The sequence below is a fragment of the Leptinotarsa decemlineata genome, unplaced genomic scaffold (assembly GCF_025532065.1).
Source record: "Leptinotarsa decemlineata unplaced genomic scaffold, Ldec_3_MD MMD2_tig00001019_RagTag_RagTag, whole genome shotgun sequence".
Taxonomy (NCBI): domain Eukaryota; kingdom Metazoa; phylum Arthropoda; class Insecta; order Coleoptera; family Chrysomelidae; genus Leptinotarsa; species Leptinotarsa decemlineata.
Genome location: NW_027412557.1, coordinates 4,755,972 through 4,782,889, shown reverse-complemented (window position 1 = coordinate 4,782,889; position 26,918 = coordinate 4,755,972). Strand labels below are relative to the sequence as shown.

The 26,918-nt window shown below is 33.6% G+C and overlaps 1 protein-coding gene across 1 annotated transcript in view; it reads right to left on the bottom strand.

Moving 5' to 3' along the window:
• The window catches only part of Tgi (Tondu-domain-containing Growth Inhibitor), an 84,513-nt gene that overhangs the window by 54,403 nt on the left and 3,192 nt on the right, over positions 1-26,918 (bottom strand). Inside the window, exon 2 of the mRNA XM_023163922.2 lies at positions 13,867-13,957. Within this exon, the coding sequence (XP_023019690.1) occupies positions 13,867-13,948 (82 nt within the window). The 5' untranslated portion in view covers positions 13,949-13,957. The remainder of the gene's footprint in view (positions 1-13,866; positions 13,958-26,918) is intronic.

Below are 26,918 nucleotides of genomic sequence, written 5' to 3'. Positions count from 1 at the left end.
GAAAACAAAATAGCTATTACATCATTTTGTTTCCCCCCTCCCTATTATAGAAGTTGTTTTCAGCGATTTCTTATATTTTATTTGTTTGCTGAGATATAGCCATTGTACGTTTTCTAATTGTCACCCTGTGTATGGGTATATGATAAAAAACGTAATTTCCGTTGACTGGTATTCATAGTCCAGTTTCATTTCAGTAAAAACCGATTCCAATACTCAATATAACAACCCAGTATTGAATCAAGTAGTGTCACAATGCAATTCTAATGATTGGCCAGACAATAAGCTGACTGAAATTATTCTTATACAGTAGTTTGCAAAAATATTCATAACGAATTCATCAAGAAGTTAATTTATTACAGAATAATAAAGGTGGAATAATTTTCGAATCAATATATATATATCAATATTTTAATTCAACGGAAATGGGGATATGAAATAAAAAATATAGGAAATTTACACATTGGGTCCATTGATTGATATGGCAACACTGCTAGACCTCAATCTGTAGGTTTTCTATCAAAACAAAACTATAGTCACGCCCCTTCGGCAAGGAAGGGGAAATGACCCCGAAGATCCTAGAGTAGGTATATATATATATATATATATATATATATATATATATATATATATATATATATATATATATATATATATATATATATATACAGTGTGACCCATTTAAAATGGAACCACCCCTGTAGAATGTGCATTTTTCAATCAATCTCAATTTTTTTTTATTGAAATATTAAGCATGAAAAACTGTATCTTGACACTAACTTTCACAATTTTAGTTTCATTTCCAAGGCACTCTATGGTTTTTTTTGTTTGTCAAAAACGGCAAAAGTTTATTAGGCAATTTTTGTTTTCAAATTTGACTACACCACTGGATTCGTAGTCGTTATAAATCAAAACTGTCAAATTTTCATTAAAAAATATTTGTTAACAACGAAGTTACAACAACTTCAATTTTGGAAACAAAGTATTTGTTTGTAATTTTTATTCAGATTATAGACATATTTGAGATCTGACAACACTGTCATCACCAAGTAAAACACCAGTGAATTTGTACAGTGAAAATCCGAAGTCAACAGCTCAATGCGTTCTACAGTTATAACTCCTGAAAATATGGTAATGTGAGAGATTTGTGATGCAAGCGTTTTGTAATAAAAATCTGACTACGCCACTGGATTTGTGGATAATATTCCCTTAAAATCATTCATTTGAGTGTAGGTTACGAGAAGTGTATTCTAGAATAACAGAAAATTAAAAATTCATTTTCAAGTTATGCAGTACTTAGTACATTCTTCCGCATAGCCGCTAAAATCAAATTGATTTAAAGCATGGAAATCATTTATTCAATAATAAAACAGAGAGCAGGACAAAAATTGTTCCCTGTAAATTCTTCATAACTCAGCTAAAACAATCTTTTAGAGGAGATATCAATAATTTGAGGAAGCTGAACTCATTATGCAAATGTTTTATAATAAATCAACAGTAGGCTGTGATTTTGACAGTTAATCATAAATAAAATAATAGTTGTTAGTTACGTGCATTTAATAATGGCTTTGCAATTATCATTAGAAGAAAGAATTGAAATTGTGAGCATTTCTGGGGACAATTATCATAGTGAAAGAGAAGCAGCTAGGATATTTAATCACAGACATCCAAATCGACTTCCCATTGACAGAAGCACCGTCAGAAAAATTAACAAAACATTTAAAGAAACCGGTGCAGTCAGCAAACATATTTTAAAAAATAATCACCGAAGAAGAAATTTAAACGAAGGTGAGGTTTTAGATTATTTTAGAAACCACCCAAACAGAAGTTTACGAGTCGCCAGTTTGGATTTAAACTTACCGAGAGAGACTATTCGACGATGTCTTGAACAAAACAAAATGAGAGCATTTAAACCTAAATTTCTTCACTCTTTAAAGGCGGGTGATGAAGTGAAACGTATGGAATTTTGTTTGTGGGCACAAGGCGAGTACCTGAATACAAGAAATTTTTTAAACTGCATAATGTTTAGTGATGAAGCTTCTTTCAGCACCAATGGGGTAGTTTCATCGCAAAATGCTCGGTATTGGGCTACGGAAAATCCGCACTGGATCATAAATTGTAAAAGTCAATATTCCGAAAAAGTTAACGTTTGGTGTGGTATAGTACAAAATAGAATAATAGGTCCATATTTTTTGATGGAAACATAAACGGGCAAAATTTTTTGGAATTTCTAAATAACCAATTATCGGACGAAATAGATGAAATGCCTCTTGCGGAACAAGTAAATTTATATTTTCAGCTCGACGGCTGTTCCGTGCACAATTCGAGGATTGTTAAAGAGTGGCTAAATAACCAGTTTCCAAATCATTGGATAGGACGAGGTAGTGACTTAATTGAATGGCCACCTAGATCGCCTGATCTAACAATATTAGACTTTTTTCTGTGGGGTATTCTGACACAAAAAGTATACAGAACAAGACCAACGAATCGAGCTGAACTCATGCAAAGGATACGACAAGCTTGTGCCGAAATTACAGTTCAACAAATAAGAAATAGTGTAAACAATATTCGGAAGAGATACGATAAATGTATTGAACTTAATGGAGGTTTGGTAGAAGCCACAAAAATTTGAATGTTTAGTTTTAAATCAATGTTTATTTTAGTATCAGTTTTTTCTTAATGGCAATTAATTGTTGAATAAATACTTTGAAACTTGTTTGTATACATTTTGTTTTCATCAGCTATAGAAGAAGGTAGAGTAAGTTCAGAATCTCATAAAATGTGATTTTCCAGGTGCGCTGTTACAAAAGTACTATTATTTATTATTGGGAAACTTCCAAAAAGCTTACAAGTATGACCATTAATACTTCAAGATTCTATCAAGATTTGGTAAAAGCGCAATTGGGAGATCCCATGACATGAGATTCTGAACTTGGTCTACTACTGCGTAACTTGAAAATGAACTTTTAATTTTCTGTTATTCAATTATTCAATTTTTATTTTAATTTTCACTTCTCGTAACCTACACTCAAATGAATGATTTTAAGGGAATATTATCCACAAATCCAGTGGCGTAGTCAGATTTTTATTACAAAACGCTTGCACCACAAATCTCTCACATTACCATATTTTCAGGAGTTATAACTGTAGAACGCATTGAGCTGTTGACTTCGGATTTTCACTGTACAAATTCACTGGTGTTCTACTTGGTGATGACAGTGTTGTCAGATCTCGAATATGTCTATAATCTGAATAAAAATTACAAACAAATACTTTGTTTCCAAAATTGAAGTTGTTGTAACTTCGTTGTTAACAAATATTTTTTAATGAAAATTTGACAGTTTTGATTTATAACGACTACGAATCCAGTGGTGTAGTCAAATTTGAAAACAAAAATTGCCTAATAAACTTTTGCCGTTTTTGACAAACAAAAAAAACCATAGAGTGCCTTGGAAATGAAACTAAAATTGTGAAAGTTAGTGTCAAGATACAGTTTTTCATGCTTAATATTTCAATAAAAAAAAATTGAGATTGATTGAAAAGTGCACATTCTACAGGGGTGGTTCCATTTTAAATGGGTCACACTGTATATATTGAACATTTGGGTTAAAATCTTTGAACGGTTAAAGTCAGCCGGGTTTACGCTGAATTTGAAAAAATGTAAATTTTTTTGTTCGGAAATAGATTTTTTGGGGTATAACATTTCTAGTAAAGGAATTCAACCAAATCAAGAAAGGGTACAGGCCATCGTTGATTTTCCGGTCCCACGAAATATTAAACAACTGCAAGCTTTTCTTGGAATCGTAAATTTTGATCGAATGTTTTTTGAAGGTTTTTCTAGCTTGGCTGAGCCCCTACACTGGCTGTTGAGGGAAAAAAATAAATGGTGTTGGGGCGAATCTCAACAACGTGCGTTTGATGATTTGAAGGAGACGGTTAAAAAGCGGATATTACTGTATCATCCGGATTTTAAAGAAATGTTTTATTTACAAACCGATTCCAGTGACTTAGGTTTGAGAGCTCAACTTTTCCAAAGAATTGAGGGTGAAACCCATGTAGTGGCTTACGCCAGCAGACTTTTATTACCGCGTCAAAGGGCCTACGCTGTGTCGGAAAAAGAAGCTCTAGCGATTATTTTTGCACTCACCAGATGGAAAGTTTATTGGGCAGACATTTTAAAATATTTACTGATAATAAGACTTTAATTTATTTGAAAACGTGTAGGCTTTTATCCGCCCGTTTAACTCGGTGGGCATTGGCTCTTCAAATTTTTTACTTTGAAATTGAATATATACCGGGCGCACAAAAAATGGTAGCGGACTATCTATCTCGAAGTCCTGCGGAAAGACTGCCTGTCCCCCCAGGAAAGTGTTTTAAATTATTATCCCTTGTCAATTTCCCGGAGCACATAAAAAAGAAAATCGCCAATATATCGAAGTTTCAAAATGAAGATCAAAAACTTTCTTTGATTATACAGAGTGTACGTCGAAAAGATAATAAGATGAAAGATATATTATATTCAAAGACATTTTATTATTGAGGCGAAGTGATAATGAGCACCACTTATTATGTATTCCACAGGAACTGATTCAGCTCATCGTTAACTGTTATCATGGAATGTTGGGACATTATGGTGTGTTTAAAGTATGGACAGCTCTGCGCAGACACGTTTGGTGGCAAAATATGCATCGGGATGTTCAGTTCCTGAACTGAACACGACGGCGACAACCATCCCTGCATTCCCGATTTCTATTCGTCACCGTAACATGACTTCAAATTTAATTTTATGACTCTTCAGCCAATCATAAAACTCGGTTAATAAAAATTATCCAATACGAACCGCCAAGTCTACAGTCCACGTGGACTAGTTCGCTGCCAGTTCATTTTTATGTATTGGTATTTTTTGGCCTTTGAGAGTGCCGCCAACTTTAAATGTGCCCAATATTTACTTCGACTATACCAGTATGGCCCGACTTCGTGCTTCACAAACACAATATAAAAAAGTTGATATAATTCAGCTGATAACACAAGGAAGTTAGTCAGGTCAGGTAGTTTGTCACACATTTCAAATCTGTTAATACCTTTTTGAACAATGGAAGTCCAAAACTCTAACATTGATTAATTGATTACTGTTCCAGTTCTAGCCAATATAAACAACCAAAAACAGATTTCTCGTCTAGTCCTGGATTACTGTAGGTCGACCACGTCAGGGTTCATCTTCGAGGCTGAAATCTCCAGAACGAAATTTCACAAACTAACGTCGAATAGTGCGTTCATTAACACTATCATTGCCAAATACCTGGTTAATTATTCGGGCTATTTTGGCAGCGCTTTGGTTCAATTTGAATTCGTAACGAAAAATTGACCAAAAATCGCTTAACGGCATCATATACAGGGCTATTCAAATTCGTTTCTGTACATGGGGATTTCGTAAACGATAAGAGATAGAGTGTCGGTTAAATTGTGGCAAAGTTGCGTATTTTAGAGACCTATTCAATGATGTCAAAAAATCGAATATAGCTCTTTTGGTTCTGGAGATATACAGGAAAAACAAAAAAATCCAAAATTATTTTTTTGCCTATATCTTCTTTATTCGCAGACATATCGAAAATCTGTCCACATTTTCCTATTGTCACTTGATGTGGGCTATCAGAATATGTCCATGAATCTTTTATAAGGGGGTCATCTGACTTGGGCCACCCCCATCTTTGAATTTTTAAATACGGACATGTATTTTTTGTTGTAGTTTTTGGATCGTAGACGTTCACTTCATACTGAAAAATTGAATTTTATTTTATATTTGAGGTAATATTTGATTATAATGGGATGAATTATTCCCTTTCAAATTACGGTCCTGAAAATTGGTTGACTGAGTTAAATAAAAACACATTGGCAACTTTTACATCTCCCTATGTACCATAGGAAGTTTTTTCTTCATTTTCAGGTACCTATTCATTTTTTTTCATATTTCCATTGCTCTGAGCGTTTTCTACAATGAGCTTTGAATAAGAAAACCTTTTATGATTATCCGAAACATACCTACAACAAAAATATATTATATGTGTTTTGATAGGCAGAAAAAGAAATGATAGCAATAATAACATCCAAAACTAACACTATAATTGTAATGAAAATTGAAATGAAGTAATTTATATACACAAAAAAATTAATGGCCCAATAAATGTTCGAATTGGAGTCCTTCCATTTCGAGACAAATACTGGGCCAATGTAATGGCCTGCAAGATCAACAGATCTTACTATTTCGGACTATTTTCTATGGGGGACATTGAAAAATAGGATTTACGCTGGCAGAGAGATAGAAAATGTGGAAGACTCGAGATTGAGGATTTTGAATGATTTCGCAACAATGCAGCAAATAATAAGGGCAATAAATAATTTGAAAAACTGGGTTCAAAAATGTCTCGAAATGGAGGGACTCCAACATTTATTGCGCCATTGATTTTTTTGTTTATATAAATTACTTCATTTCAATTTCATTACAATTATAGTGTTCTTTTCGGATGCTATTATTGCTATCATTTCTCTTTCTGTATATTAAAACACATATAATACATTTTTGATGTAGATATGTATCAGATAATCATAAAAGATTTTCCTATTCGAAGTTCATTGTAGAAAACGCTCAGAGCAATAAGGAAAATATTAATAGTTACCTAAAAATGAAAAAAAACTCTCGAAAAACTCTACGGTACATAGGGAGACGTGAAAGAAGTTGCTATTGTGTTTTTATTCAACTCAGTCAACCAATTTCCAGGTCCGTAATTCAAAAGGGAATAATTTATACAATTCTAATCAAATATTACCCAAACATCCCGAAATATAAAATTTAATTTAATTTATCAGTAAGAAGTAAACGTTTTTTGTATCGTTGACGATACAAAAAATATAACAAAAAATACAGGTCCGTATTTAAAAATTCAAAGATGGGGGTGACCCAAGTCAGATGACACCCTGTATAAAAAATTCATGAACATATTCTGATAGCCTACATCAAGTGCCAATAGCAAAATGTAGACAAATTTTCAATATGTCTGCGAATAAAGAAGATATAAGCAAAAAAATAATTTGGGATTTTTTGGTTTTTCCTGTATATCTCCAGAACCAAAAGAGCTATATTCGATTTTTTACATCATTGAATAGGTCTTTAAAATACGCAACTTTGCCACAATTTGTCCGACACTCTATCTCTTATCGTTTACCAGATCCCCATGTACAGAAACGAATTTGAATAGCTCTGTATAATAATAAGCTATAACAAGAAGCAATAAATTAAAATTTCCAAAAAAAAATTTACAGCATCAATCTACAGAGTACAAAATTCTCTATCTATCAGTACCTATATACCATTAATATTTATTGAGATATGGGGCTACAAAAACACGACATTTAAACAGACAAAACTTTTTGAAACAATCTAATAGTTTGAAAATCACGTACAATCTTTTTGATATCAGTTCTGAAAAAAGAAAATTAACTTCAAATTGCATCGCACTAGCTGTCTCTTTCCTACGTAGACGCGAAATTGTATGTTGCAAGAAGAAAATTGCGTGAATGTAAAGCGACCTTAACAATGATAATTTAGGTCAGGGTATTACAAGGCAAAGTTGTCATCGCCTATTGGTGGAGTAAAATATGAAAGAGATGATGATTTCGAAAAAGGCTGAAAGATTCTGTATTGCGACATAATAGTACAACATTTTTGATACCAGGTCTGAAAAGAAGTAAAATTTAAACTTGCATCGCATTAGCTGAATATTACTGGAGTCTTTTCCCAACACCAAACCGTTATTTTAACACCTCGACACGTGTTTCGATCACCAAGTGATCATCTTCAAGATGAAGATCAAACTAATCATACTAACAAAGTTATCCTTATTTATACCATAGATACCTCTTCTAGGTACCTGCTTCTTGAGTGTCTTGAATTAATTTCACAATATTGCCTTATCTAATACTCTAAAATTAATTTTACAATGTGCCCTTATGTAATAGTCTAGTAAATCTAATAATTAAAATATTATTTTAACAAGCTATATAGTATTAGCTGTTTCTTTCCTTGCATTCGCGCCTGCGTACACGCGAACTTGCATTTTGCAAGAAGAAAATTACTTGAATATAAAGCGACCTTCATAGTGGTAATTCAGGTCAGGGCAAAGTTGTCATCGCCCAATGGTGAAGTGAAATATGGTAGAGATGATTTCAAAAATGCTGAAAGATTGTGTATTGCGACATGCCCGGTTTTTCAAAAGTTGATAATTGAGAATCGACAGAACATACCTGCATGACACTCGCATTATTATCTATTCTAATTTTGTGCATTCTTCCATGTCTGTTGTAAATTCAATGGAAGACGCTACGTAAAAATGTACCTCTGTATCGCTTACAATGGTTGAATTTGAATTGCAAATTATGTTTAACGAGCTATCTAAGCTTAATTGTCATTAAGGTTGCCTAGTGACTGTGACTTTTCGTCTGTACCATCGACTGGGTTCAAGATCAACACGTGGCTTAAGGAAGAAGCTAACAAATGTTCAAATATAAAATATTTAGTTAATAGTCTTCATCGTTTTTCAATATTTGTTTGGATTGATAGACTTCGTTAGTTATTTTCATTCAATGTCTTAGTGACACGTACTTTAGTGACACTTTATTGTGAGATTCACAAAATCGCCATACGTGCTATACACACTATACAATAGCTTTTTTTCAGGCTTGTTTAGTACTAACTAAATTCAACCGACTGAAACGCACTACAGTAAGTAGAATTTAGTTAGTATTACACACGCCATATAGTTTTGGGATTTTGTGAACTGTTTAGTAAAAATCTCACACATAAAATGTTACTTTGATGTAGTATTATAGATTTTCATCAAGTATCCGTCAATTTCATCACATAACATCAGTTTGATCAAGAAAAAAATGTCGACAAAAATAGGTATAAACTTTTGAAAAAGAAAAGTTTTCGCCTTCTACTTCTTCATTTTTATACAAAAAATGTCGGAACCTTGCAAAGAAAAGAAAGAAGCAGAGTCAAAAATTACCTCTACACAAATATGTGTAGATCATGCAAAGAAGTAACTTTCAGGCACAAACTGAAAGAAAAAGCCTTTTCGAAATAGCTACTCTCAAATAAACATTGAATTACACGAAAGAAAAATACTTTCGAAACAAGTACTTTTATATGAAAATTGACAGGATGACATTCACAGGATTGCTACGAGCAACGAAAAAATTAGTCGAGTTCCGTACACAATGCTGTCTTTTTTGGACCTGTCGAGCACAAATGAGGAGTACCGTGTTAGGAATCCCACGTTAAAAGGTAAGACCTCGTTAGTCCTTAGCTCGCACAAGTTTATCAACTTCTGACAGTTGTCGTTCGTATGGGGGCGACAGCTGCTTAACGGAAAAACAGATTTTAAACAGAATACTCCAAAACCGGTGCGTATAGGTGATCACTCGAATGATTTCATCGAGGTCCTGCTAAATTAGAAGCGCCCGTATCAATTTCCTCTATGAGAAAACTTGCACAAATGTTTATAACTGAATTTACGTCGCTATATTAGCAAAGGAAGAAGTTATTTTCTGGCAAGCACTTGTCATATGTCCGGAGAAGTGAATGTTTCTAATTTTGTTTTGAAATAATTATTTTTCTATTACGCATATACCTACCTCTCCCCAATATTTTTATTAGACTTATATAGATAAATTAAATAGTAAATAAACTGTGTCATCACAATTTCCTCTGTAACTTAACAACAAAATGTTTCATGATTGTTTTTGTGACAAGGATGTTTCAGATTGGAAAGAATTTAATATTGAACCATGAATACGTCAACAGTTCAGAAGAGGAAAAGTAATTCAGTATTCTTCAAAAATTAGAATAATGGGCAGTTTATGCAATAATTTGTTTAACTTGTAATGTTCAATAGATTACTGAGTGAATTTCAAAAAGTGGAGAGATTCCAAGTCACGTTAGTTCACGACGTTTCGATTGTTAGTATCTACAATCGTCTTCGGGTGATGACTGGACTGATTCCTCCGAGAGATGACTATTTATAGGTCGTTCGAGTACTTTCACTTATCCCCGCTTTCCATTTTCCGCTTCACTGGTTCCGTGGGAGATGACCGTTTTGGCGGGAGTTGGCCATTTTTCGCTTGATGATGGGTTTCCATATGTTGCGTATTTCTACGCTGGCTTGGCTGAATACGTTGTTGGACAACATGTATGCCGCTTCCTTGAATTTTCTCCCAAACCAATATTCCTCTCTGTGCAAGATCTCAGCTTGGGACCACTCGATGTTGTGTTGATGGGTCCAAACATGGTCTGCTATTCCTGATTTGCTGGTTTCCCCTCGCTGTGTGTGTTTCTTGTACTCGGCAATGCGAACATTCAATGGCCTCTTAGTTTCACCAATATAGGATTTTCCGCACTCACAGGGTATCTGGTAAATGCAATTCTTGGAATCGCAGTCCGCGTTTGGTGGCCTTGTTTTCGTGAGGCTGCTACGGATAGTGTTACCGGATCTGAAGCAGGTTCTGATGTTGTACTTGGAACCAATTCTTCTTATCCTCTCCGATAATCCTCTGATGTAGGGAAGTGCAAGCACTGGTTGTGACGGCTTCTCTTCCTTGCGAGGCTCCTGCTGTCTTCTAGCCAAAGTCTTTTCTACCATCGCTTTGGAGTAGCCATTCCGTTGAAGATCATCAAGACTCTATTAGACCGTACTTTTGGGCTCTGTAATACGAAGGAAGGTATCGAGAAGGAACTAGACATCAAAAATGATCTTCAATGGAATAGCTACTCCAAAGCGATGGTAGAAAAGACTTTGGCTAGAAGACAGCAGGAGCCTTGCAAGGAAGAGAAGCCGTCACAACCAGTGCTTCCACTTCCCTACATCAGAGGATTATCGGAGAGGATAAGAAGAATTGGTTCCAAGTACAACATCAGAACCTGCTTCAGATCCGGTAACACTATCCGTAGCAGCCTCACGAAAACCAGGCCACCAAACGCGGACTGCGATTCCAAGAATTGCATTTACCAGATACCCTGTGAGTGCGGAAAATCCTATATTGGTGAAACTAAGAGGCCATTGAATGTTCGCATTGCCGAGCACAAGAAACACACACAGCGAGGGGAAACCAGCAAATCAGGAATAGCAGACCATGTTTGGACCCATCAACACAACATTGAGTGGTCCCAAGCTGAGATCTTGCACAGAGAGGAACATTGGTTTAGGAGAAAATTCAAGGAAGCCGCATACATGTTGTCCAACAACGTATTCAGCCAAGCCAGCGTAGAAATACGCAACATATGGAAACCCATCATCAAGCGAAAAATGGCCAACTTCCGCCAAAACGGTCATCTCCCACGGAACCAGTGAAGCGGAAAATGGAAAGCGGGGATAAGTGAAAGTACTCGAACGACCTATAAATAGTCATCTCTCGGAGGAATCAGTCCAGTCATCACCCGAAGACGATTGTAGATACTAACAATCGAAACGTCGTGAACTAACGTGACTTGGAATCTCTCCACTTTTTATTTTTATTTTCTTTTTTCATTTCTTTATTTTTTATTTATTCAATTGCTCTATTTTTACTTGTATTTTATTTCACTATTATTTCATTTCAGGTTTATTTTGGTTAATATAATTGTTATTTTCAGCTATTCATTTTCAATTCTTCTTTTTTAGTTGTTTCAGGGATTTCAAATCATTTTATATAATAGACAATGGAATTCCGAACTAATGAAATTCATCATGAAACATTGTCTATCACCTTCAAACAAGATTACTGAGTGTGCAATCAATTGATGTATTCATAGTATACCAAGTAAACTCTGAGATCATTTCAAATTTTTCAATTAATATTAGGTGATTGGGAATATCATGTTTCAGAAAATACAGAAAAAATAATCATTTCAATATAAACAAAATTTGAAATATGGATTAAATATATCGCATATAGTATATACTGGCTTGTCAAAAAGCATAAAACTCAGTTATTAGGGGATGAAATTATTATAAATGAAAATTGAAAGAAACGGTGTTTTCGCCTATATGCAAATATATGGAATTTATTCATCAGTTCGGACTTCCATCGTCTAATATGATATAAATTGATTTGATATGCCTGAAAGAATCTGTAAAAAAAATTAAAAATTCCAAAAGATTAACTGAAAAAAACAATTTTATTAAGCAAAAAACTGAAATTACAATGAAATAATATACAAGCAGCAACCAAAAAAATTGAACTATTAACACGAGCTAAAAAATTTAAAAAATATTATTAACAAGAAATGAAAATTAAAAATTAAAAGATTTCAAGCGAAGTTATTTCACGACGTTTCGATTGTTAGTAACTTGGTTTAGAATCTTTTAATTTTATATTTTTATTTTCATTTCTTGTTAATATTTTTTTAAATTTTTTCAGCTCATGTTAATAGTTCTTTTTTTTGGTTCTTTTGGTTGATGCTTGTATGTTATTTCATTGTAAATTCAGTTTTTTGCTTATTAAAATTGTTTTTTCAGCTAATCTTTTTAAATTTTTTAAATTTTTTTTACAGATTCTTTCAAGGATTTCAAATCAATTCATATCATATTAGACGATGAAAGTCCGAACTGATGAAATGCACCACGAAACATTGTCAACCGCCTTCAAACAAACACGGAATTCTCCTATATAGGAGAAAATATTGAATAGTAACTGTCCCAGATGTGAGTCTTGTGGTATACCAGATGTATTTGATTAATCGACAGACGTGAAAAAATCAATTGATAATTAATTAGGATTATGAATATTTTATTGACAATTTTTCAAATGAGTGGATAAGTCGAACGAGGAGAAGAAAGTATTATGGTGAAACCTGATGTCAAAGGATTTAGATTACGGACACGCCAAAAAAGTGACTTTAATATTTTTTATATTTATTGCAATTGTCGTAGAGACCTTAATTTTTTAAATAACAAAATACTGCTCATGTTAAGTGCTGATAATATAGCTTTCTATAGGGAAAGTAATTTTTAAAATGTATGCAAACAAACAAATCTTTTCTATTTATGATATTGATTTATATTCAACTTTTGAAAAGGGGGTGAATGAATTAGAAGTGGTGACAATATTGATGCTTGCTCGTACACTGCATTATTCTGACCTTGTTTCGAAACGAATTCTACAGTAAAAAACTTCTGATCAGGTTTCCGATCAAGTCTTCAGATTTCGAATGTGAATATTCATAACCATATGGATCATGAAATCATGCAAAAAATGTAAAAAAATAGTTTATTTTTGATGGTTTAATTTTATTAGGAAAATGTTGGAACAGTGTGAATTTTGTCTAAATTCGGTGCTCCATAAAGGACAAAAAATTACATTTTCCGTAAAAGCCACTAATCCTAGAGTTTCTTTCATGAGGAACACAAATAATTGAAAATATAAAGGGTGAATAATGTTATTATGAACCCCTGAGGATGAACATTTTTCGGATCTTCGTGTAAAACAATCTGGACATTTCTCTTAGTCATTTTACTTCATGGATGAGTTGCAATTAAATCAGTAACGAACGTCTACGACCTCATATTTCTTCATGTCAACAGGAATCGAAGACAAGAGAAAAAATAATCTCGTATAAAGAAGTCAAAACCCAGGATACGCTTCGTGCAAAACTTAATAACGAACGTTAAAATTAAACTGCCAATGAATCATATGAACAAATCTTTCAAAGAGTATGTATCACCCTATATATTCAGTTGTTGTTTCTGAAAATATTCGGGATCCATATATCTTGTGGCATCGTTATTTCAATTTGTGTTTTGTTTTTACGAATTTTAAAATATATTTAAAAATGCTCACCTGAAGCAGAAAACGACTGATTTTCCTGTACCATTGTGGCAGCTCTCGAGAGGACATCCAAGGGAGATTCTCCGCCCTCCATCTCGTATTACTGGAATGTGAATGATAAGTTATCAATGGTACATTCTTGATATTCGATCAAATATTTATAACGAAACTGATAACGTAAGAATTCCGAATAGTAACAGATTCGTAAAGTCATTGCCGGAACAAGATAGAAACATAGAAATGATTGAATAAAATGAGGATTGATTTGACTTATTTCGTTTTAATTGAATAAAACTGACCGATACTTGATGAAAATCCATATTGAAACTAATTAATACAGTTTATTGTATGATTTTCACTATAAATGGTTTTACAAAAACCGCGACACGTGTTTCGCTATACAATAGCTTCCTCATGCGTAAACTAAAAGTTACTTCTAAATTACAACCATTTTATTCCCTAACACATACTCATATGCCTACTTTCTAATGAAAAGATGAAACATGTATTCAATAACTATATGAATGAATTTTTCGAAAGCACCATAAATGTACTTTACTATTGTTACCTGGAAATGAACAGATTCAATAATGGCGAATTAATATTACTGGAGTTTTTTTCCCAGTTCAGTTTCAGTTTGATCGTTCATAAGATATTGAGAGGTTTTGAATTTGTTCATTTCCATACTCTCCAACAGGTAGAGTTTAAAACCTTTCTTCTGGAAATGGTGGGGCTTGTATTCATAGTTGAACTCATGTCCCTCTGTGAGTGGCATATGTTGAATTTATTTTTCCATTCTGAAAACTACTTTTGTGCTCCTTTATGCGGGCTTTGAACGTTCTTCCAGTTTGGCCTATATATAACATCGGAAATGACCCACATGATAATTTATACACTCCCGATTTTTCTGAAACTGAAATTTTATGTTTGATATTCTTACCGTTCATGCCTAAGTTGTTATTGAACGCAATATTTACACCTTTGTTGTGCAGAAAATCTGAAATATTTGTAGTGGGTTGGCCTGAGTAGGTTAAGGTTCTGTAACTTTTATCCTCTTCTCTTCGAATTGGGTAAACTTCGTTTAAAGCTTGGCTGGCACAAAATAGCAGTTTTCAGCAGTATGATCCACAGACCGATAAATGTGCCCTTGTCAGAGGCGAATTTCAATAAAGAACTGAACATAATAAAACAAATAGTCGTCAACAATGATTACGATATCAGTCTAATACATTCTTTATTATCAAAAAAGTTATACAGCCCGGCTTTGAAGGAAGTTTACCCAATTCGAAGAGAAGAGGTAACAACACGTTTGTTTGAAGGAGGTTGACAATGTTTTGTGGTGTATTTCATCAGTTCACTCTTCCGTTGTCTAATATAATACAAATTGATTAGAAATCCCTGAAAAAAATTAAAAACATAACATCAAGTGGGATCAAGCTGAAATCATCCACAAAGAGGAACCCTGGTTTGGGAGAAAATTCAAAGAAGCCGCGTATATGTTGTCCAACAATGCATTTAGTCAAGCTAGCGTAGAGATACGTAATATATGGAATCCTCTAATCAAGCGAAAAACTACTTACTCCCGCCAAACGGTAATCTCCCGCTAAAACCAATGAAGCGGAGAGAGGAAAGAGGGGATACGTGAAAGCACGTGACCTATAAATAGTCAGATCACGGAGGAATAAGTCCAGTTATCACCTGAAGACGATTGTGGATACTAACAATCGAAGCGTCGTGACGTAACTTGGTTTGGAATCTTTTAATTTTAATTTTTCATTCTTTGTTAATAATATTTTTTAATTTTTCAATTTTCAGCGTTTATTAAAATTTGATTTTTTTATTTTTTTGGTTGTTGCTTGTATGTTATTTCTTTGTAATTTCAGTTTTTTGTTTGATAAAATTGTTATTTTCGGTTAATCTTTTTAATTTGTTTTCAGGGATTTCAAATCAATTCATATTATATTAGACAATGGAAGTCCGAAATGATGCAATACAAGAGGATAACAGTTATAGAACCTTAACCTACTTAGGCCAACCCACTACAAATATTTCAAATTTTCTGCACAACAAAGGTGTAAATATTACTTTCAAAACCAACAACAACTTAGGCATGCACATTAGGAATAACTAAGATAAAAATTCAGTTTCAGAAAAATCGGGAGTGTATAAATTATCATGTGGGTCATGTCCAATGTTTTATGTAGGTCAAACTGGAAGAACGTTCAAAGCTCACATAAAGAAACACAAAAATAATTTCCAGAATGGAAAAATAAATTCCACATATGCCACTTATTTAATCACAGAGGGACATGAGTTAAACCATGAATGCAAGCCCTTCCATTTCCAGAAGAAAGGTTTGAAACTCAACTTGTTTGAGAGTATGGAAATAAACAAATTCAAAAACTCTCAATATCTTATAAACGATCAAACTGAATTGAATAATTCGCCATTATTGAATCTGTTCATTTCCAGGTAAAAATTCGAAAAATGTATTCATATAGTTAGTGAATTCATACCTGACCTTTTCAAGTAGATTCATTTATTAGAAAGTAGGCATACAGTAGGTAATATGTTAGAGTATAAAATGATTGTAATTTAGAAGTAACTTTTAGTTTACCCTAGAGAAAGCTATTGTATAGCGAAACACGTGTCGCGGTTTTTGTAAAACACGACTGTGTATTTTGTTTTATTAATGAATTGAATAAATTAACTTACTTACTTTATAGTGAAAATCATTCAATAAACTGTATTAATTTTTTTTTTAATTTTGTTTTACTATTGAAAACAACAAATTTCTCAATTTGCCCACGAGATATCACATTTAAAAGATGCAAAAAGTAAGAGACCAAGGCAAACCTGAGATACAACAAACTAACAGTAAAAGTTACGGGTTGCGAGACAAAAAGTGACACAAAAGTTTCAGAAATAGAACAGTTGAACACCCAAAGAGGGCTTCGTTTTTTTTGCCAGTATCCCAAAAACTATTGCAGATTTTCAATATCAAAATAAAACATCTTCAAAACGAAAAATTTAATAAAAAAAGTCCCACCATTGACATGTCTGGTAATTAATGGACATCTACGTTCTGGAGTCGAACAATAATTTTCTGCGAACGAAAGGTTTTGGCTACCTACAAAAAATGCGAGAAACTTTCATATTAATTTCAGATTAAACTCTGATTAATTCCATAACGAAAGTGGGGAATACAAACTTAATAGGAAAAATTGTTCTTTGTATAATTCAAGTGTAATTCAATGTTTATATGAAAGTAATCTCTTCGCATGATCTACACATCTTTATAATAAAGAGTTTATTCTGAAACAAAATGCCTTCTTCCTTTCATTGAAAGATTCCCACATTTTTTGTATCTATGCTTAAAATATACCCCTTCCAATTTAAACAAGAATAAGACAATTGTCTTATTCCGAAACATATACGTCTGCTATTGAGAATGACAGTGTTCCATGTAAGTGCAATTTTACCTCATTTACATGTGTAGCAATCCCGTGAATGATATCTGTTTCAATTATATAGCGAATGTTTGCAGTACAAACTGAATAGGAAAAAGTATTTTTTGTATAATTCAATGCAAAAGTAGTCGTTTCGAAAGTACTTTTTCTTTTGTTCGGTGTTAATATGAAAGTAGAAGTTTCGAGAGGTTGTTTTTCTATTTATATCTGAAGTTACTTTTTTGCATGATCTACAATTTAGTAATAAGTTTATTTTCAAATATCAATAATAATAAGTTTATTGCCCATCAAAAAACAAGATAATAACAGAAAACAAAATACAAGAGAGATGAAAATAAAAACACTTTGTATTTGATTGCAAATGGCTTTTGGTTCAGACCGCGAATTTGCATTCGCGTCTGCTCTTCCAAAAATGCCGAAAATGTATAAAAGTAAATAAATGAGGGCTTGAAGAGAAGAAAAGAAAATAAAAAAAAGGCAAGGAAAGAGAAGGTAATATAAAGATATAGATATATGAATAGCTAAAACCTGTTTCAGGATTCTCGCCGCGGACCTAGTTATTCTGAATGCTGAACAGATGCTGCTTAAACCTACTTTCAAAAACAGTTCCTGACATGTTAAAACGATTGTTTTCCCATTTATGAAGAGAATTTATTGTGGAGTAGATATTATAGCACTGTATTTTTACGCAAATTCAGGTCATGGATATCTGTTCTATAAGACAAATGTTCATATAAGTAGGGAGGATTCCTATATTTGAATATTTTAAAGAATATGCATGTTGCATGAAGACGATATAAGTATACAGCATGAATCACGGTCGATGGTAGGTTAGACGTTTCTGGAAAACGCAAAGCATGTTTTTTCTGAAAATGTCACCTCTTACATTTCCTTACCTGTTCTATCGATCTTAAATATTTTCCGCATTGCGGCGTTGCCACTTCTGTCAAAAAGTCCTAGCAATTATATTTTTTTAAATAGAACACCCCGTATATTAATACATTTTTGGAATCGCTCTAGTATTTTAATACCTTTTTGTTTATAATGTCCTATACCTATCTCTATCTGTTTTCGAGATAAAAAATAAATTGTGCTAAATATGGTCCAAAACATAGCCTTAATTGAAATTAAGTACATCAGTACTCTCAATTCATGAAAAGTTGATATTTTGATGATAGTTTGGACAAACTCGAAATATTCAAATAACACCAAGAAATCGACTCTATATCATACAGGACATGCTAAAATTACTATTATTTCCATTGTGCATAAAAGTAGTCGAAAGTTCATTTTTTCAAATGAAACCCCCTGTATATTACTCGATAAATTGAAAGATGGTGAAAAATGCTTCAAGATGATATACATGTCCCTATACCTAAATCCTCAAGTTTTCTTAATAAAGCCGTTTTTGTGGAAAAATAGTTATTCACGTTTTACCTACAAGTGTTGAAAGTGGCATTTTATTTTGTGAGTGGGGAAATTTGTATGTACCATACAAATTTTTTACTGCTGATAATAAAAAAATGGGATTTGAACACACGATCTTTGGATTACAAGCCATATGTTACAACTACATACGCCAAGTCACGTAATTTAAAGGAGGATTATTGGTTAGTCCTGAAGGACTTTCTACAGTTGGACTGAATACTACTTCGTCATCGTCGGTAACTTCACAGGGATTTAATATTACCAATAGCACGAACTGCATTTGTGAACTTTTCTAAATGATATTTTGGTAGGTGTTCTGATTGAAGTGTTTCTATCAAAGAGATTTTCAATAACAGTTGTACAAAAAAAAATGTTTGAAGAATTTGATTTCTAGGTAGCCATGGAAATATCAAGCTTATGACAGTTTGGTGACTTTTATAAGTAATTGATAAATGGTTATTGAAGGTGTTTCAAAAAATCGCCAAAAATGAATGCAAATATTGATTATTCAAACGAAGTTCTTATGAAATTATTTATTATACACGGACAGTGTGATCAAATCATTTCCAAAACTTGTAGAAAATTCAACGAAATGTATCCTGAATTAACACCAATGAACGAGAGGAAGTTTGTAAGATTACAAACTAATTTCCTTAACTATGGCTCCATGTTAAAAGCGCCTTCAACATTACCAAAACCTGTTACTTCAAATGAGGACAATACTGTTAACGTTTTGGCATATTTTTATGCATATCCAGAAGCTTCCATTCGCAGTGCAGAAAAAGATTTTGGGTGTATCACATGCTTCAGTACAACGAATTTTGAAAAATCACGGAATGCATCCGTATAAATTTACCGAAGTTCAAGCTCTAAAAGCAGAAGACTTCGAACGTAGAATGCATTTTTGTGAATACACAGGAAGATCGGGAATTTTTGGCAAAAATGATTTGGAGCGACGAATCAAAATTTACGAGGGATGGTATTTTCAATAGAAGGAATAAACATTTTTGGGCTGATTACAAGACTCATGTTACAAAAGAAATGGGCTTTCAAGAAAAATTTGACCTGAATGTTTTCTGTATTCTGAAGAACAATAAAATTAGCTCTTTTATTTATGAAGACACACTGAATGCAAAGTGATATCTCCAAATATTAAGGACGACTGTAACCGATTTTCTTGAAAATTTGCCTATAGAGGAATATAGGAATTCGTGGTTTCAACTGGATGAAGCGCCAGCTCATTCCACCCAGAAAGTTTCCAGGATACTCTTCGACGATCGTTGGTTTAGGCGTTTAGGGCCGTGGGATTGGCCACCGAGAACACCCGATCTCACGCCACTTGACTTTTATAAATATACTTATTCGTTCTGTAAGCTACTTTATGCATTCTTTCTTCAAAAACGGGCAATATTATTAGTTGGTTCACCCAAATATGACAATGTCATATAACTGACGTTATTGCCTGTTTTTGAAGAAAGGATGCGTAAACGTAGCTAAGAGAACGAATAATAGTCTAAGTAAATTAATTGAAAACAATAAAGACAAAACTTCGGTGTCGGATAGATCAAGAGTATATAAGCTGACTTGTGGCTCTTGCCCAAAACTGTATATTGGCCAAACAGGGAGAACATTTTCCCAAAGAATTTAAGAGCATAGAAGTAGTTTTGTAAATAGAAAGACCAATACCACATTTGCAAACCACCTATTAGCAGAAGGACATGATTTCAATCATGAATACGACGTGTTACATTTAGAAGAGAAGAGTTTGAAACTCAATCTTCTAGAATGTTTAGAAATCAACAGATCCAGGAATTCGGGTAATTTACTGAACGGTAAATTAGAATTGCATAACTCCCCGTTACTAAATATTTTTTCAAATGTGGAATTCTGGGACATAAGCTCAGGTAATTTAATTCATTACAAACTTAGGTATTAATTAGGTAATTTAGGTAATAATTAGGTACTTCAAATTGTAAAATTAGGTATATTAAGCGTTGCATATGTAGAATATAGTTAGTAAAGACACATCCGAAGAAGCCATTGTATGGCGAAACACGTGTTACGTTTTTGTAAAATTGTTTAGTGAAAATCTCACAATAAAGTGTTTTTGAGTATCTTTGTTATGGATTTTCATCATGTATCGGCCAATTCCATCATATAACCTATTTCGATTTCATAAGCTATTTCTCAAGTTACCCTACACTTGTAGCCAATGCAAAATATTTGCTTCTTCTGGCCCAAATCTCAAAATACCCATAAAAATTTAGGAAATATTACTAACCAAAATCATTACCTTTAACTTGAGAAAAATCAAAGAAAATACAGAGTAGACATTCAGGTTAAACAAAATCGCATTAAAATCGAAGAAAAATAACGAATGTAATCCAGAGCGTCGTTCTTTAGATGCACTACAAAGAAAACCTCTGGGGGGAAAACTTCTGGCCCCATCTTGATAAGGTACAAATTATCCCTTCTGTTATGAAGGGACATATACATAGTCAGTTGAGCCATACTACTGCAACTGTTATATCGAAGCTATGTTTACCAGGGCTATGTTGCATATGAACCAATTTCAACTATCAACGTCAAAGTATACTGATAACCCGCAACAGAACTTGCACAGAAATGCTGACCACTTGAACGAAGCAAAGTGTGATCATATTTGAAGCATATCAACTTCGAAGGCAGAACTTCCGGACTGACAACAATCTTGATGAATAAGTAATATTCTAATTTCGAGCACCAACCCGGTGGCTGGCACAGTTTATTTGCCTTGCCTTACACAAACAAAGTCAAAGTCACGGACCGCATCGGAAAACATCACAACACAAAGACGATTTACAAACCAACTTATCGACTATGCAGAAACTATTAGATGAGCCAATGACAAAAAAGAGCCTCTGAAATCCGCCACTTTTTATAGGATTGTCTGTTCCTGTGACTCAGTTTACATGGGATCTATCAAACGCATCGAAGTTTTACTTCTCGGACTGACAAAACTTCCATTGAATCTTTAATAAAATATTCTCATATTTTTGAAAACTATCTCTAATAACGTAGATACACCCCAAGTTTATAAGTATGAATTGTATTTGCGAGGCTCTTGCGAAATTTAGTGGTATTTGTAGTAGACGTCAAAGTGCAGCATGTTCTGAAGAAAAAAAAAGTCAAACAATTTATTGACTAGTTTGCTACGTTACTACTATTCTACATTTTTCAACTTCGTTTTTAGGTAGGGTTAGCCGTTGATGTTGGTCAGATTAATTTACCAGTTCATGTCATCCAAAACAGGGCTCTTGTGGATACTCATATAGAATATTCCTGTGAACGAAATGTACACTTTCTGAACCTTGGTACATTCAGAAGTTACCGAAATTTCGAGGCTAGGCATTGATATTTCTTGCTTTTACTGTTAGTGTCTTCAATTAACCTGTGATAGTGTTTAGTCTAATGAATTTAATCAGTATTGCCTCAATAAATAATCTCCACAGGGTTCTAACTATTTCTTACTGTTTTTTGGGTATATAACCTTCCACAATCTGAAAAATATACAAAGCTAAATCAATAGAGAATCTGCTCAAATGTAATGTAATAAATGGCAAACTGCGTAATATAAATCACTGAAGAATCAAGTTAGTCAGAAACTTGTCGTATTTATAGTTTTTGCTTACAAATTGAAAAAAATTAAATTTCTATATTTAACTTTCGGAAAACAATCTTTTTCCGTTTTCCAAACCCAAAAATCACTTTAAAACTTTCGCCTCAAATTGTAAATCGTTTTAATTCTTTTGACATACGTCCATATTACGCAGAAACCTTTTTTTTTTTTGGATGAACTCATCAGTTTGTCCTTCATTACACTACAGCAATTTCTCTATTGATTTAGCTTTGTTTATTTTTCAGGTTGTGGAAGACCATACACAAAAAAAACAGTAAAAAGATTGAGTCCTCCACAAAAAAAAATCTTTCAAATACTAGTTCTAACTATAATATATTAGACAAATGAATATTATTCAAAGAGTTCAAACACTCTCAGAAAAAAAAAAGGGAAAATCCAATTTTCATTTAACTCTGCGGTGCAGAAATGCAAATAATTTTTCGAGCATATTCTTAATCTACAAAATCCTCTGGAAACGATTTTCCCCCCAAAAATAAAATGAAACAGTTTGAATGTAAAATACACTTGAATAATGAATACTTTTTTCAACTTTTAGCGTTCTCATTAAATATTTATGTTGAGTTGCCTGATAACAAAGAACTTTCGTCTCTTTTTTTAAGGTCACGAAAAGTCGGATATATCCATTGAAAATTAATATTGTACAAAGCCATATACGTTCAAGTCTACGTATGGGGATCTCTTGAACGGCATAGAGAATAGGTTACATTATGGCAAACTTTCATTTTTTCGTGAACCATTGAATCATATCAAAAAATATACTTTTGTTTCAGAGATCCCTACTATCCCTACTAATATTATAAGTGCGAATGTAAGTTTGTTTGTTACGGTTTCGCGCGAAAACTACTCAACCCATCATCATGAAATTTTGTACACATGTTCTTGGAGGTATTAAAAGTAACATAGGATACTTTTTATTGATTTTTTTTTATTCAAGATGAAAAAAATTAAAATTATTTATTTTTGTTACATATTTTAACATTTGTTGTTGCAATTCAATAAAACATATTTTGAATTTTCGAAACTTTATCGTATGTAAGTTAAGTGAGTCCGAAAATTCAGGGAGTTAAATCATTATCAAATAAATTAATTTTTATTACGGTATTGATAAGCACTGCAATGAATGTAATTCTTATTGTCTTTATGTACCACAGCTGATTTTCAAAAACTTCATCAAAATTCACACCTGAAATGTGTTGATATTACAATCAGCATAAGTAATATCTTAGTTTTCAGTCAATTCCATAGATGATGTCTTCTTGAGAGATGAGAGAATTGAGTCCAACAACGCAGTCGTTGTTCAGCCTAGCACCCTTGATGAGACCTACGTCAGGTCTGATAGTAGATAATGAATGCTTAATTTTTGGACTCAACCACTGAAAAATATGACCAAATATGAACCGTGTATTGTATGTTATTCGAAAAATTCACCTAAATAAAAGATGACGGCAAAAATTCAGCAGTGAACTGGCACAGTGGTAAAAAACATAAAAAGTTTCAATTCTCTTTTCTTCATTCTGAAAATAAATGATAATGTTAGCCCTTTCATAACTAAACACCACTGTAGGTGATAAGAGAGCTACTTAACTCAGCTCGTTAACGGAAAAACAGATTTTAGCAGATTTTAATTGAGTACCTGAATTTTATTTACCTGTGACAATGTGGGTATGCTAATTTGAAAACCGGTGAGTAAACGAGATCGATTTGATCATTTAGCAGACTACATCCGCAATGCTTATGCTTTTGAATTTCCAAGGATTCCAAAAAATGAGTTTACAATCTTTGCTTGCATAGTGCAAAATTTCCGTTTCGTTTAGATTCGGGAACTTGTGATTACATTCCAAGGTATGGTTTCAAAACAGCGAATCATTTTTACTTCGTCAAAGGACCTTTCATGTTCAGCATACCGTCACTATTACACTCCGGACACTTAAGCTTATAAACTCCAGATTTCTCCATCTTGTCCACTTTATCTCTGGCTTTAAAAAGGAAATTAGGTAACCTGGCATGTGGTCTGAATGCCACTTCCACATTGTTTTTTCTGAAAAAACCCGCAAATTGTCTGTGTTCTTTCACCAAAATTTGTTAGGGTTACAAATTTCTTGATTGATGATTGTTTGATCTGGGAATATAATAATCTGCACGTGAATTTGTGGCTTTGTTTTCTGACTAACTTCTGGATTGCGTATGCGTTGAAACTATTATTACGTCCTATCTGTATCATTGTTTTGATTTTGATATCTAGGCAACGAGAATGCTCTGTGCAACATTAAATTGTAGGCTGCTAATTTATGACTGTCGGGATGGAAAGAATCACTTGGGATTGTAATGAAACAGATTAATTTCTTAGACCTAACCATTACACATCATCAGAATAAATTTGAGTTCAATGTATTCAGAAAACCGAGCTATACAGATATTACAATCCCAAGTGATTCTTTCCATCCCGACAGTCATAAATCAGCAGCGTGCAATTTAATGTTGCATAGAGCATTCTGGTTGCCTTTATCTGCCAACAATCTAGATAGGGAAATTAAAACAATTATACAGATAGGACGTAATAATGGTTTCAACGCAGACACAATCCAGAAGTTAGTCAGAAAACAAAGCATGAAATCTACGTACAGATTAATATACCCCCAGATCAAACAATCAGAGATTAAGAAATTTCTAACTCTAACATATTTTGGTAAACGAACAGAGAAAATTGCAGGTTCTTTCAGAAAAAAACGTGGCATTCAGACTACATGCCAGGTTATCTAATTTTTTTTTGATGCCAAAGATGAAGTGGTCAAGATAGAGAAATCTGGAATTTATAAGCTTGTGTGAGGAGTGTGACAGTGCTTATGTAGGACAATGTGGCCGAAATTACTCAAGACGGTATGGTGAACATGAAAGGCCCTTCGTACTACGTAAAAATGATTCGACGTTACTTATACTTGTAGTGAGCTATTATAGTCCGCTTGGTTTGACCAACACAATTTTCATCTCAATCCTAACAGCTTCTTTCGTAAATTCCAGACTTTTCCTTTTCCATTGTCTTGTCTTTCGGGTTGCTTAACACTTATTGAAATGTACCAGCAGTTTTGAAACCTACTTTCATATGCAATTTGGAGCAGTCCGTTTATTTATTTTGTTTCTTTGTCTTTCTGAAAAGTTGAGGATTTACGAAGACACTATCTGAATTTTTCCAATCAACTAATTTGAAAGATACCTATTTTTTTACTCATTTACTTGATTACTTATTTTCGATATCTTATCTTTCTTTGCCGAAGAGGAACGTGAACAACACAAGACAATGTAGTCTCGCCAATTTTTGTTGTAGACAATGGTGGGAGCTGCCAGGAATATCTATAAGTATTAGTCTTTTTCCTATAAACATCAAATTATAAAGCCTCATCGGCGTTTCTTATAACTAGAACATCCTAGAATTTTCATTTGATACGTGATCTTTATATTTGGGGATCTGTTGCCGAGAAAAAACACAAAATCATCCACGTTGCTTCTATTCGTGTCGAGAATGGCAAATACATCATCCGCTTATCGAATCCAAATCCATCGAAAGTGATCTGAATTTTCTCTTACTTCCATTAAAAATCTGCTCATGAACAAATCAGCCATTACAGGAGGCAACAGGATGTCCATTGTCGTACCCTCATGTTGTTTGTAGCAAAACTTCTTTGAGCTGAAACTTGTAAGTATTCAATCCTACAGTACCAAAAATATAGGGTATGCGAAAAATCTCCAAACAAGGCAAGTCGGTGCATCTCTTTGTATCCGCAACACAGTTTGACTATCGTTGATTCACAATAATTCGCCAAGTGTTATTTCCATTATCAAACACTATCGAATATTTGAAGGGTCTTTTAGAAATCAATGCATATTGTGGTGAAGAAGTGGAAGAGCCCACACAAATTTGCATGAAACAGAATTGCATTTACATACAGTAACCCGTTGTTCCCTTTCATGGCTAACCTGTTCATGAGCGAATTTTAAATGGAATGATATATTCAACATTTTCGACACGCCTCAAAGACTCACGAGAGGACGATGGTAGTCGCCTCCGCTGGTGTTAACAGGTGGTTCTCTGTCTAATAGAGCCTCATTTCAGCATTCAGTCTAAGACTTCCCGCTTCCTGCTGAGGCTTGCGCAAGATTTATCGAGATGTTGCGATTCCGATACCTCATATATAAGTGTACTAAGTGGATGTTACAGGTTTATCACTAGCCCCCTTCCCCTGAAAAAAGTTCATGAAAAAACCAGGTAAGGGTAATTCTGATATCACGAGAATACGTGAATTATCCTATCCAGCTGTTTCATGAGCTACGCGCGATCGCATTCACGCCTATCATGAAGATATCGAGCATTTCATAAACCAGCCCGTGTTTACGGGCTATTTATGAAAGCGTCGTGACGTCCCTCGTCAGCGGGCTTTTCAGCAGAAACAACTTGAAGAATTCATAAGACAGCCTCCTGATATGTTACGTGA